The following is a 14,438-nucleotide window of genomic DNA, read 5'->3' as shown; positions in this document are numbered from 1 at the left end:
TTTTTGTTTCTTTTAAAAAACGAGCATTTTTGGCCAAGTTATGACCATTTTTATATTTATGCAAATGAGGCTTGCAAAAGTCCAACTGGGCGTGTTTAAAGTAAAAGTACAACTGGGCGTGTATTATGTGTGTTACATCGGGGCGTGTTTACTACTTTTACTAGCTGGGCGTTCTGACGAGAAGTATCATCCACTTCTCTTCACAACGCCCATCTTCTGGCAGATCACGCTGTGACGTCACTTCCTGCCCCAGCATCGTGTCAGACGAGCGAGGACACATCGGCACCAGAGGCTACAGATGATTCTGCAGCAGCATCGGCGTTTGCAGGTAAGTCGATGTAGCTACTTACCTGCAAACGCCGATGCTGCTGCAGAATCAACTGTAGCCTCTGGTGCCGATGTGTCCTCGCTCGTCCGACACGATGCAGGACCTGTGAGTGACGACACAGCGTGATCTCTCGAGAACACGCTGTGTGTCTGCACTGCCAGAAGCTGGGCGTTCTGAAGAGAAGTGGATGATACTTCTCGTCAGAACGCCCAGCTAGTAAAAGTAGTAAAAACGCCGCGATGTAACGAACACAATACACGCCCACTTGTACTTTTACTTTAAACACGCCCAGTTGTAATTTAGAAAGCCTCATTTGCATAAATATAAAAATGGTCATAACTTGGCCAAAAATGCTCGTTTAAAAAAAAAAAAAAAACTTTACTGTAATCTACATTGCAGCGCCGATCTGCTGCAATAGCAGATAGGGGCTGCAAAATCTGGTGACAGAACCTCTTTAAATCACCCAGATATTGTGAAATCAATGTGAATACGTACCATAGACAGTGACGTTAAATGTACTGGAATCCACTTTACCAGTTGTATCTGTACGGTCAATATTATAAACCCCACTGTCCTCCATCGTCAGATCCATTATAGTCAATGTAAATAAGTTATCGGATATTCGTAGACGATTCTTGAACTGAGAGTCGTATATAAAATGCGGCTTTCTAGTAGTGTCCAGTATTAAGGTGCGTTTATTATTCTTATCAAACCTCCAGGTAATAAAATTTATTATTCCCATCTTCAGCAAAGGAGAATAAGACATAGTGACAGACCCGTGTAGTAGAGCGCTCTTCTGGACGAGGATATTTGCTTCACCTCCTGCAGACACAGAACACAAGAGATTATTACTGATTGTACAGCAATAGATCAAAATCATTGTATAAAAAATTCTGCAGCTTTCTAACAGATTTTGTGTTTCACCATTTTCAAGATCTCTGCTTACTGGCAGTGAAAGAGAACATTCTGGTTTAATTCAAAGGCAAAACAAAATCACCTGTATACAGTAGAATAAAAACTTCTCACATCCAAAGAAATCAAAAGGCCCCATAGCAAAAGTCGGATTTGATGCCCCCATAATGCCAACCAAAGTGTCTCTATTAACAACACCATCACAGTGACCCCAAAAATAGTAGCAATAGAGTGCCCAGGAAATAGTGCCAGCAGTATACCCCCATAAACATTGCCAGTAGCATGCCCTCCTATAAACAGTGTCATCAATATGCTCCACCATAAACAATGTCAACAGCATGCCCCCCATAAACAGTGCCAGAAGTATGTCACCATAAAAAGTGGCAGAAGTATACCCCCATAAACAGTGCCCGCAGTATGCTCCCCCATAAACAGTGCCAGAAATATGCTCCCCATAAACAGTGCCAGCAGTATGCTCCCCATAAACAGTGCCAGAAATATGCTCCCCCATAAACAGTACCAGAAGTATGCCCCCCCATAAACAGTGCCAGCAGTATGCCCTCATAAACAGCACCTGAAATATGCCACCTATGAACTGTGCCAACAGTATGCCCCCATAAACCGTGCCAGCAGTATGATCTCCATAAACAGTGCCAGCAGTATGCCCCCTATAAACAGTGCCAGGAGTATGCCACCATAAAAAGTGGCAGAAGTATACCCCCATAAACAGTGCCAGCAGCATGCTCCCCCGTAAACAGTGCCAGCAGTATGCTCCCCCATAAACAGTGCCAGAAGTATGCTCCCCATAAACAGTGCCAGCAGTATGCTCCCCATAAACAGTGCCAGCAGTATGCTACCCCATAAACAGTGCCAGAAGTATGCTCCCCCATAAACAGTGCCAGCAGTATGCCCTCATAAACATCACCTGAAATATGCCACCTATGAACAGTGCCAGCAGTATGCTCCCCCATAAACAGTGGCAGCAGTATGCTCCCCATAAACAGTGCCAGCAGTATGCTCCCCCATAAACAGTGCCAGCAGTATGCTCCCCATAAACAGTGCCAACAGTATGCTCCCCCATAAACAGTGCCAGAAGTATGCTACCCCATAAACAGTGCCAGCAGTATGCTCCCCATAAACAGTGCCAGCAGTATGCTCCCCCATAAACAGTGCCAGCAGTATGCTACCCCATGAACAGTGCCAGCAGTATGCCCTCATAAACAGCACGTGAAATATGCCACCTATGAACAGTGCCAACAGTATGCCCCCATAAACTGTGCCAGCAGTATGCCCCCCATAAATAGTGCCAGCAATATGCCCTAAACAAACTACAACTTGTCCCGCAAGAACCAAGACCTCATATAGATACGTCAGGGGAAAGAACCAAAAAGTTATGGCTGAGGAGGAAAAAAATACAAAATGAATTGTCTCCTTAAGGGGTTAATGTATGTGGAGGTGTGGACTATAGGCCCTGTATTTGCATATGTAAATAAGGCGGTACCCCAACTCCCCTCCCATCTATCGCAGGTGATTTAAATTAAAGAGCGAGAATCCTACAGACCAGAGAGACAGGTAACTTATTCATTTATATAATAATTTTGGCTGTGATGTAGAATTGCTCCAAGATCCTCATTCACGTGACATGATTGCAATGATAATCTGCATGTGAGTAGAATTTTTGATGCAGCTCTGGATGTAACTACAGAAGATACAATTGCCACTTCTTGCAATGGCTTTAATGCAAAGACAGCTGCACGCTAGAATCCGTGTTTTACGATCCGCAAAACGGAAAAAGTTGCATGCATGCACACAGAGTTTTTTGTAGCAGAAACCGCGTTGGAAACTGCTGCAAAAAAAATTGAAATCTCCTCCCAATTTCAATCAGAGACGTTTTTTTCCGACGAGCGGGAAAAAAAAGCGACATGCCCTTTCTTCAAGCATTTCCATCTCTGACCTCCCATTGCCGTCGATGGGAGGCATAGAAAGCGTTTTTTGCCCGCGGCGCTCAATGGCCGCGGCAGAAAAACGTGGCTAACGGCGTGCAGGCAAGTCAAAATCTGCCTCAAAATTCCAGACTGAGTTTTCTGCCTGCAAAAGACTCTGTGTGAACAGAGCGGTTCCTGGACGATTTTGATAACTGGGCGTTGCTAAGCGGAATCGTAAATTGTGCCAGATTATTGATGTGCGCCATTTTTTTTCTGTATAGCAAGATGCGCCAATCTTATCATACGTGTGCCACTGATATAAATATGGCGCAGTTTCTGCCTGTCTAGTTTTGTTTTCTAAATTTTGTTTCTGCCTGTCTAGTTTTGTTTTCTAAATTTTAAGTCCGTAATAAAAAAATCTTCCCGTGTATCAATTCCTTGCCTTTTTCAAGATCTATGCTGGTTGTCAGTGAATGGAAGAAATACAGATGTGGAGAGCCCATCCTAATCATGTTCAGCCAACATGGGTAGAAGGCAGGTTACAGTGTATCGGAGCCCTTTCTTGTAACAAGCCCTACAGCTGTGTGAGCTGGGTCGGATCTGGACGTCAAAACCGAACGCCAACATTTTACATTAATGCGCTCCTAAAGACGCGTGATTTTGTGGGCCAATCAGATCCGTTCCTTTCTCTCCGATGCTGGAAAATACGAGCTGGACTCTCGTCACTATGATCTATTGAATCCTGGCTGAGAATGAACCGTTCCTGGTTGCTGATACTTTGGCTGTTGGTCACATGTCTGACATCTGACAACGTCTGTTTCCAAGGGCAACCAGCAGAAGTTTCAAAGCAGCAATTTATATTGAGGGTATGTTAAACGGCAGAAAAACAGTCGAAAATTCGGACGCAGAAGAAAAAATCGGGCCGTTTTTTTATGCGGCCATTTTGAAAAATGGCTGCGTAAAAAAACGGCCGTGAAAAAGAAGTGCAGGTCACTTCTTGAGCCGTTTTTGGAGCCGTTTTTCATTGACTCTATAGAAAAAACGCTCAAAAAAGGCCGTAAAAAACGCGAGTGGCTTAAAAAACATTGAAAATCAGAAGCTGTTTTCCCTTGAAAACCGCTCCGTATTTTCAGACGTTTTTGATTTTGTGTGTGCACATACCCTCAGGCCCAGTTCACACTGAGTTTTTTTGTGCTGATTTTGACACGGAAACCGCATCACAATTTAAAAAATGTCCGAAACAGCATCCCATTGATTTCAATGGGAGGCGGAGGCGTTTTTTTAAATAAAAAGTGGCACGCTCTTTTAAGCCACAGTTACGCCTCTAAAGTCCCATTAGAGGAAGATTTGTTTTCTGCCCGCGGCGCTCAATGGCGCAAAACGCTGTGAAATCACGGCAAGAAAAAAGGAGACAGGTCAAAACCTGCCTCAAAATTCCTGAAGGAAAAAGAAACTGTGTGAACAGGGCCTAAAGGGGTTATCCAGTCTGGACAACCTTTTGTTTTTTTTCTAAAGGCGGCTCCTCCGGTGATCGGCTGATTATGGAACCTTCCCGCTAAGATGTCCATGTGCCCTAATGGAGCATATGGTCATGGGTTGTCCAGATTGGATAATCTTCTAAAAACATCAAAAATACTTCGAACAAAAGACGCGTTGAAGCTCCGATAATGTCCCAGTGTCTGTTTCTGGACGCCTTCATACTCTGGATGTGAGGACATCTCTTCTCCACCATGATTGATATGACCGTCACTAAGGTCCTGGTCTAAATGTTCAATCTACAGAAGAAGGGTTATCGGCTGCTAGCGGCGACACCGGGCATGAGGGCACCCGTGCCATCCGTCAGGATGGGGGACGTGTGTGTCCCCCCCCCCCCCTCCCATGGCTGGCGGAGCCGCTAGCAGCTCTGGTATCTACTAGCGCCACTGTAGCTCCCTGAAGGAGCGGAATCCCCGTGTGACCCGGGATTCCGGTCCTGGATAGAGCGCTTGATGTCTGTCCATATATGGACAGTGACATCAGGGGCAACGCTGTGGACGAGGATTCCGCTTCAGGAATTGCCCCTGATATCACTGTCCATATATGAACAGAGACATCAAGCGCTCCGTCCAGGACCGGAATCCCCGGCCACAGGGGCGCTATCTACAGGAAGGGGGCTGTGTGGCACTACCCACAAGGGGGCTGTGTGGCACTACCCACAAGGGTGCTGTGTGGCACTACCCACAAGGGGGAATCTGTGAGTGGCAGGCTGATCATTTTATTGTGAGTGGGGGGCTGATGGTCATTACTGAGAGTGGGGGACTGGTGGTCATTACTGTGAGTGGGGGGCTGATGGTCATTACTGTGAGTGGGGGGCTGATGGTCATTACTGTGAGTGGGGGGGCTGATGGTCATTACTGTGAGTGGGGGGGCTGATGGTCATATTACTGTGAGTGGGGGGCTGATGGTCATATTACTGAGAGTGGGGTGCTGATGGTCATATTACTGAGAGTGGGGGGCTGGTGGTCATATTACTGTGAGTGGGGGGCTGGTGGTTATTTTTCTGTGAGCGGGGGGCTGATGGTCATTACTGTGAGAGTGGGGGGCTGATGGTCATTACTGTGAGAGTGGGGGGTTGATGGTCATTACTGTGAGAGTGGGGGGCTGATGGTCATATTACTGAGAGTGGGGGCTGGTGGTCATATTACTGTGAGTGGGGGGCTGATGGTTATTTTACTGTGAGTGGGGGGCTGACGGTCTTCATGTGGTTTCTGCCTCTGACCACCAATAGAAATTAATAGGAGGCAGAAAATACCTGCGGCGCCCGTTTGGTGCTTTTTTGCCTTCGTGTTTTGCATTGGCTTTAACGGCGTAACAAAAAAAAACCGCAAAACAAAACGTCAAAAAACACTGTGTGAACATACCCTACGAGTGTAGTGCTTGTTTTTAGCCGTTTTCGGTCTATCTCTAAGCAATATTTAGTAGGGGTGCCCTGAGGAAATTGTATTTTTCCAGTGGTGCCTCAAGTCCGAAAAGGTTGGGAAACTCTGTACTAGGCTACAGGATCACGCCGGCCTACGCAAGGATCCCGTCCTGGAGAAGCTCAGTTCGTCATGGGAACGGGGCCTAGGTGAGTACAATTTTTTTGTTTTGTTTGGTAGCCCTGTCTACAAGGGGGAGGTGGGGGCTGTATGGCACTGTCTACATGAGGAAGGTGGGGGATTGTGGCACTGTCTACAGGGAAGCTGTATGGCACAATCTACAGGGGGGCACGATCTACAAGGGGAGGGCTGTGTGTGGCAGCCAGGGGAGAGGGCATTATACTGTGTGGGGGCCACTAAGCGGACATTATACTGTGTAGGGGCACTGCAGGGGGCAATATACTGTTTGTGGCACTTGGGGGGCATAATAATGTGTGGGCCCAATTAGAGGACAAAATACTGTGTCCTTGAAGGGGTTGTAATATATTATATTAAATATTATTATTGTTATACTGTATGGGGGGCACTAAAGGGCCATTATACTGTGTGGGGGCACTATATAGGGCATTATACTGTATGGGGGCACTAAAGGGGCATTATACTGTGTGGGGGTACTATATAGGGCATTATACTGTGGGGGGCATTATACTTTTTTACGGGGCATTTTTTTTATGGTGGGTTGGGGCGCCGAAAGATAATTTTGCATGGGGCGTCATCTATCCTAAGGCCGGTCGTGATGATGACCCACCAGCGCTCAGTCATGCAGTACAGTCCTCTGGGTTTCTATGGGAGGAGTGACCTAGAGATATGGACTTCTGGGTCAAGTCGAAGAGGTAGAGCGCCAAGGCCGCCTCGCTTTATTGATTGCGTGAAGGCTCTACTCATGATCTTATCTTCTCAGATGTCGCAATGACGGGTGGTTTTTGGGATATCGCTGCCCCTATATGTTCCAGAATAATAAAATAAGACCCACCTAACACGAGCAGGATCACCGCTGTCAATGGGGCGTAGAGACGTCTTGTTAGTTCCTGCAGCTTCATGTTGAGAAAAGAAGATCGTGGTGGTGATAGAGAAGCTACGAGAGTCACGGATGATTTTAGGGAAGTGACTGCAGCAACCACACAACCGTACAGGACTGAGAAGCCCTTATGGGACTGCGCTCTGGATATTTTAGTCCTACTCAGCATATTCAACTTCTTTTTTTTGGTCACGACCAAAAGTTTTGATTCGGAAGTCCACATGTTGCTTGAAATTCTTACCTCTCCACGTTCCCTCATATGAGTTTTATGTTGTCTAAATTTTAAGACCGTAATAAAAAAATCTTCCCGTGTATCAATTCCTCACCTTTTTCAAGATCTAGGCTTGTTGTCAGTGAATGGAAGAAATGCGGAGAGCCCATCCTAATCCTGTTCAGCCAACACGGGTAGAAGGCAGGTCACAGTGTATCAGAGCCCTTTCTTGTAACAAGCCCTACAGCTGTGTGAGCTGGGTCGGATCTGGACGTCAAAACCGAACGCCAACATTTTACATTAATGCGCTCCTAAAGACGCGTGATTTTGTGGGCCAATCAGATCCTTTCCTTTCCCTCCGATGCCGGAAAATAAGAGCTGGACTCTGGTCACTATGATCTATTGAATCCTGGCTGAGAATGGACCGGTCCTGGTTGCTGATACTTTGGCTGTTGGTCACATGTCTGACATCTGACAATGTCTGTTTCCAAGGGCAACCAGCAGAATTTTCAAAGCAGCAATGTATAAGAATAGAGAAAATGACATGAAATAGAAACATCACAAAGACCGTATGGAGCGGCAATACTGCGTTCATGACTTCTATACTGGGGCCTACTCTGTGTGAACAGGGCCTAAAGGGGTTATCGAGTCTGGACAACCTTTTTTTTTTTTTTTTTTCTAAAAGCGGCTCCTCCGGTGATCGGCTGATTATGGAACCTTCCCGCGAAGATGTCCATGTGCCCTAATCGAGCATATTGTCATGGGTTGCCCAGATTGGATTATCTTCTAAAAACATCAAAAATACTTCGAACAAAAGACCCGTTGAAGCTCCGATAATGTCCCAGTGTCTGTTTCTGGACACCTTCATACTCTGGATGTGAGGACATCTCTTCTCCACCATGATTGATATGACCATCACTGAGGTCCAAGTCTAAAATGCTCAATCTACAGAAGAAGAGTTATCGGTTGGTAGTAGCTTTTGTACTCCACACATAGACGGGCACTATTTTCTCCCTTTCTTTGGTGTGCCCAAGTAATTCTTCCAGTAATGATGACCCTCCAGCACTGAGTCATGCATTACAGTCCTCTGGGTTTCTATGGGAGAAGTGACCTCAACGTAACCTAGAGATATGGACTTCTGAGTCAAGTCGAAGAGGTAGAGCGCTAAGGCCGCCTCGTTTTATTGACTGCGTGAAAGCTCTACTCATGATCAATGTTCCCTCTAAGTCTTGGCAGCTCCTGAGCGGGGCAGTTAGGGAGCAGGGCAAGTCTCTATCAATGGTGGGCGATCTGATGACCAAAAGTAACACCCCCAGTAAACGCTAATATAGCGACTAAATAAGAGAATAAGAAAACTTATTTTAAATTAGTTTTAATTACTTTTTTAAGTACTATAATATTACAAGTACAGCAGTAAAATAGACATTTATAAACATGAACTGCCACACAGCCCCCTTGTATATAGTGCTACACAGCAATCTCGCTCTCCTTGTATATACTGCTACACAGCAATCTCCCTCCCCTTGTATATAGTGCCAAACCGCAATCTCCCTTCCCTTGTATATACTGCCACACAGCAATTCCCCCCCCCCCCCTGTATATTACCACACAGAAATTCCCCCATCTGTATATTACCACACAGACCCCTCAAAAAACAAAAGATTGTACTTACCTTGCCCCGCTCCCACTACGAATGGAGCACTACATTGCCTCTCGAGCAGGACGCATGCACAGACCAGTGTGATTGTGACGTCCTCACGCCAGCCTGCGCAGGGAGTCTTCCCAGCGTCTTATAGGCTGCAGTGAATGTGTCTGTCGCCAGCACCGGGGCCCCCTCCGGTGCTAGCAACGCTACTGCATCCACCTGTGACAGTGCGCGGGCTTTAAAATTTAGTGAGCGGGCAGACTGTGGAAGGTGCGCAGCCGCGCGCATTATATGCAACACTGCTCATGATCAATGTCCCCTATAAGGTGCGCGGCTGCGGAGTGGGGATTGCTGTGTGGCAGTATATACAAGGGGAGGGGGGGATTGCTGTGTGGCAGTATATACAAGGGGGCTGTATGGTGCTATCTATAGGGGGCTGTGTGGGGCAGTATCTACAGGGAGGGGGTGTGATAGTGCCACACATCCCCCTGTAGATAGGCACTATCTACAGGGCGGTCTGTGTGGCGCTATCTACAGGGGGTCTGTGTGGCGCTATCTACAGGGGGTCTGTGTGGCGCTATCTACAGGGGGTCTGTGTGACGCTATCTACAGGGGGTATCTGTGTGGCGCTATCTACAGGGGGTGTGATAGTGCCACACAACCCCCTGTAGATAGCGCAACACAGACCCCCCCCTGTAGATAGTGCCTATCTACAGGGGGTCTGTGTGGCACTATCTACAGGGGGTGTCTGTGTTGCGCTATCTACAGGGGATCTGTGTATGGCGCTATCTACAGGGGATCTGTGTATGACGCTATCTATAGGGAGGGGGTGTGACGCTTTCAACAGGTGGTCTGTGTGACGCTATCTGTAGGGAGGGGCTCTGTGTGACGCTATCTACAGGGGGTCTGTGTGACGCTATCTACAGGGGGTCTGTATGACGCTATCTACAGGAGGTCTGTGTGACGCTATCTACAGGGGGTCTGTGTGACGCTATCTATAGGGACAGTGGTGTAATGAGGGATTCTTTCATTGATGCCTATAATTGGTGTTTCTAAATGTATATATTACTGCTGGACTTGTGATATTATAGCATTTAAAAAAGTAATTAAAACTAATTTAAAATAAATTTTCTTATTCAGTCGATATATTAGCGTATACCGGGGGTATTACTTTTGGTCATCAGATCGCCCACCATTGATGGAGACTTGTCCTGATCCCTAACTGCCCCGCTCAGGAGCTGCCAAGACTTAGAGGGAACATTGCTCATGATCTTATCTTCTCAGATGTCTCAATGACGGGTGGTTTGGGGTCTCGCTGCCCCTATAGGTTCCAGAATAATAAAATAAGACCCACCTAACACGAGCAGGATCACCGCTGTTAATGGAGCGTAGAGACGTCTTGTTAGTTCCTGCAGCTTCATATTGAGAAAAGAAGATCGTGGTGGTGATAGAGAAGCTACGAGAGTCACGGATGATTTTAGGGAAGTGACTGCAGCAACCACACAACTGTACAGGACTGAGAAGCCCTTATAGGGCTGTACTTTGGAAATTTTAGTCTCCTGCTCAGCATATGCAACCTTTTTTTTTTTTTTGTCATGACCAAAAGTTTTGACTCGGAGGTCCACATGTTGCTTGAGATTCTTACCTCCCTACGTTCCCTCATATGAGTGGTCAATCAGTCGCTGAAGAGCCCTTTGCCATACAGAAATGGTATAGCTGGTGGCAGCATCGATGGTAAGTTACTATGTCCCATTGGATTGAATTGGAGGGAACTATCAAATTAAAAAGTTGTTGACCTGTCCAAGTTTGGGTTATTTTCTGACTTCGAGATCAGACCCTTTTTGAGATGTTTTTAGAACATAACACCAAAGGAGCAACCAGTGGAGAAGTTCATGAGCCAAACAGTAGAGTTCAACAGATTGGGCCAGTCAACTCATTGGTAGGTCCCGGAGGGAGTTGGTCATCTCATGGGTGGGGGGGGAGAGATAAATGCAGGTAATGGATAAACGCAAGACTGTGACAAAAAAATACCACCTGTTTGTTTCTTCGACTTTTAAGGAATTGAAGTATCCCTTGTGATGGCACCTTGAACATTCATCTACTAAAACCAGAAGAAGACCTCTTTATCTACAATGTATTGTGATTACATATTGAGTAGATATGTAAGAGTAGCTGTACATGGTGAGAAAAATGGAAACCTATCTTACCACTAATGCTTTGCATTAGTCTGTCATCATGGCAGAGGTCTTCTACATGGAAAGCGACGTTCTTCAGGTCGGCCGGGTTATGGACTATACATAGGCTTCTATCTCCTGGGAATCTTTTTCCAGTGATAACTGGATGGTGCTCGCTTCTCTTTATATCCAGAGACATTTAATCAGTTGACAGATCGGCGGTAATGGATCACGGCGTCGGGCGTGAGATCGCTACTATACGTGACTTATAGAAAAGAGAGGATCGGAGGAGGATAGCTGCTGTATGGCATTGATCCTAGGACGTGGGCTGGCTATTTAAAGAGGACCTGTCCCCTCTCCTGACACGTCTGTTGTAGTAAATAATTGTATTCCCCATTAAATAAAAATTCTGGAGAATCTTGTCTTGGAGCCCTATGTGGTTCCGTTCCTCTGTTATTCCTCTAGAAGTTTCTGAATTAATCGACAACTGGGTGTTGCCAGTTGGGGGAGTGTCCCTACACAGACTGTCACTGTCCAATCAGGACTGACAGAGTGAAACTGTAGAGACACGCCCCTTTGACAAGTTGGAATGGTAACACCCAGTTGTCAATTTATTCATAAATTTCAAAGAGTAATAATAGAGGAACGGCACAATGTAGAGTTCTAAGAAAATATATTCCAGAATTGTAATTTTTAAGGTGAATACAATTATTTATTAAAATAGACATGTGAATTGAGGTGACCGGTCCCCTGTGAGTGTCGGAGTGTCAATCCTTTTCCAATCTACACCCATCCGGGTCCATATATACCAGGCAAAGTACTACTTACAACTGAGACCGTGGCTATAGAATTGGCATAAAGTGCTATAAAGGTGGCACCAAGTAGTAAAATTACGGATTCAGTTCTCGGGTTACGGGGCTTAGGTATAGTTGGTGATCTGCTCCACATGTGGTGGATATCCTGATGAGGTTTTCAGGGTAGGATATTTAGTTTTGTATATAAAATCGTCCGTGTTCTTACATATTCTTTATTCATTCCGTCCAGACCGGTTGTCCGGGGTTAGAAAAAACTTGTCTGCTTTCTTCCAAAAAAAAAAAAACGCCACACCTGCCCATGGGTTGTATGTGGTATTGCAGCTCGCTCCATTGAACTACATTGGGCTGAACTGCAATACCACACACAACCTGTTTACAGATGTGGCGCTGTGTTCGGAAGAAAGCAGCCATGTTCTTTCTAATCCTAAACCACCCCTTTAACCTTATCTATGAACTAAGAGTCTGCAGTAAGGCTGCTGTCTGCTTGGCACAACCCTTTTTTATAGTAAGGTCTGCCAACGAAGGGGTGGGGGGGTCTCATTGCTAGGTGTCAGTATTGCCAGGAGCTGCATGCAATACGAAATATATAATATTTAAGAGCTGCAAGGTGTCCTAGATATATCACAGTAACATCTAGCTGATATTAACCACATGATGACCGAAAGGAAATTCAGGTCCTTCAGACATGAGCGGTGGTTTCCTATGTCGACTTCTACCCCACGTAGCTGAGAGAGATGTTTCTATAGGTGATACTCGGAAAGTTACTATGGTCATCTCCAGAACGTGGACGAAGCAAACCATTGTCTCCCGATCGATTGACCTCCGAGACGAAAAGCTTATTAACCCCTTACTGACAAGCTTATCTGGTCCTTCAGGACCGAACAATTTTATGGGTGCCACTTCCCGAGATCCATAACTTTTTACGTAGCCTTATGGGGGCTGGTTTCTTCTGGGATGAGTTGTAGTATTGTTTGTACATGAAAAACAGCAATTCAATATTTTTTTTTCACACCATGCGCGATGCAGCTTTTAAATTTCGTTTTTGTTTTTTTACAGTTTATTATTGTGGCAGTACCATATCTACTTTACTATTATTTATTTTTTTAATTATTTATTATTTTTTATTTTTTTTATATTTGGGAAAAAATTTCTACACATAGGAGCTAATATTTTTTTGTTCTAGGAAATTATCTAAGCCTTTTTTAAAGCCATCTACTGTCCCTGCTGTGACCAGCTCCAGCGGTGACTATTCCATAGATTCACAGTTCTCACAGTAAAGAAGACTTGTCGCCTCCACAGCTTGAACCTTTTTTTCTCCAGACGGAGGGAGCGCCCCCTTGTGTTTTGAGGGGGTTTTACATGGAACAGGATTTCACCATATTTTTTGTATGTGCCATTAATATATTTATATAAGTTAATCATGTCCCCCCCTTAGTCGTCTTTTTTCAAGGCTAAATAGGTTTAGTTCTCTTAATCTTTTCTCATAACTTAGATTCTCCGCGCCCCTTATTAGCTTCGTTGCTCTTCTTTGTATTTTTCCTCCTTTCTATGAACTGGAACCCAGAACTGGACTGCATATTCTAGATGAGGCCTCACTAATGCTTTGTAAAGTGGTAATATTACATCCCTGTCCCTCGAGTCCATGCCTCTTTTAATACACGACAATATCTTGCAGGCCTTTGAAGCAGCTGATTGACATTGTGCTGTTATTTAGTTTATGATTTACAAGTACACCCAGATCCTTCTCAACAAGTGACTCCCCCAGTGTAGCGCCCCCTAGGACATATGATGCATGCAGGTTGTTCGTACCCAGATGCATATATTTACATTTATCTACATTAAACCTCATTTGCCAAGTGGACGCCCAATCACTTAGTTTGTTTTAAATCCGCTTGCAATTCCCGAACATCTTCCATAGTCTGAACTATATTACACAGCTTGGTGTCATCTGCAAAAATAGAAATAGTGCTATTAATCCCATCCTCTATATCATTAATAAATAAGTTGAATAATAGTGGTCCCAGCACTGAACCCTGGGGTCACCACTTATAACCGGGGATTCCGAGTAGGAATCGTTGACCACAACTCTCTGGATACAGTCCTTGAGCCAATTCTCAATCCAATTACAAACTATATTTTCTAAACCTATAGTCCTTAATTTACACATTAGACGTCTATGATGGACAGTGTCAAATGCCTTTGCAAAGTCCAAAAACACTATATCCACAGCGGCCCCTCTGTCTAGGCTTCTGCTAACCTCTCATATAAACACTATATCCACAGCGGCCCCTCTGTCTAGGCTTCTGCTCACCTCTTCATAAAAACAAATCAGGTTACTTTGACAACTTCTGTCCTTAGTAAAACCGTGCTGGCTGTCACTTATAATACTATTTTTTGTCACATAATCCTGTATATAGACCCTTAATAGCCCCTCAAACATTTTCCCTACGATG

General features: G+C 45.1%; 1 protein-coding gene across 1 annotated transcript in view; it reads right to left on the bottom strand.

Annotated features, from left to right (window-relative positions):
• LOC142665034 (SLAM family member 9-like) overlaps nt 1-14,438 on the bottom strand; it is a 42,010-nt gene that overhangs the window by 11,368 nt on the left and 16,204 nt on the right. Inside the window, exons 3-5 of the mRNA XM_075844569.1 lie at nt 8,157-8,296; nt 7,096-7,197; nt 824-1,150 (exon numbers count right to left, since the gene is read on the bottom strand). Of these exons, the coding sequence (XP_075700684.1) occupies nt 824-1,150; nt 7,096-7,197; nt 8,157-8,296 (569 nt within the window). The remainder of the gene's footprint in view (nt 1-823; nt 1,151-7,095; nt 7,198-8,156; nt 8,297-14,438) is intronic.

This window comes from Rhinoderma darwinii, chromosome 12, assembly GCF_050947455.1.
Source record: "Rhinoderma darwinii isolate aRhiDar2 chromosome 12, aRhiDar2.hap1, whole genome shotgun sequence".
NCBI classification, from domain to species: Eukaryota; Metazoa; Chordata; class Amphibia; order Anura; family Rhinodermatidae; genus Rhinoderma; species Rhinoderma darwinii.
The sequence above is the reverse complement of the archived record's forward strand: the minus strand, read 5'-3'. Positions and strand labels throughout refer to the sequence as shown.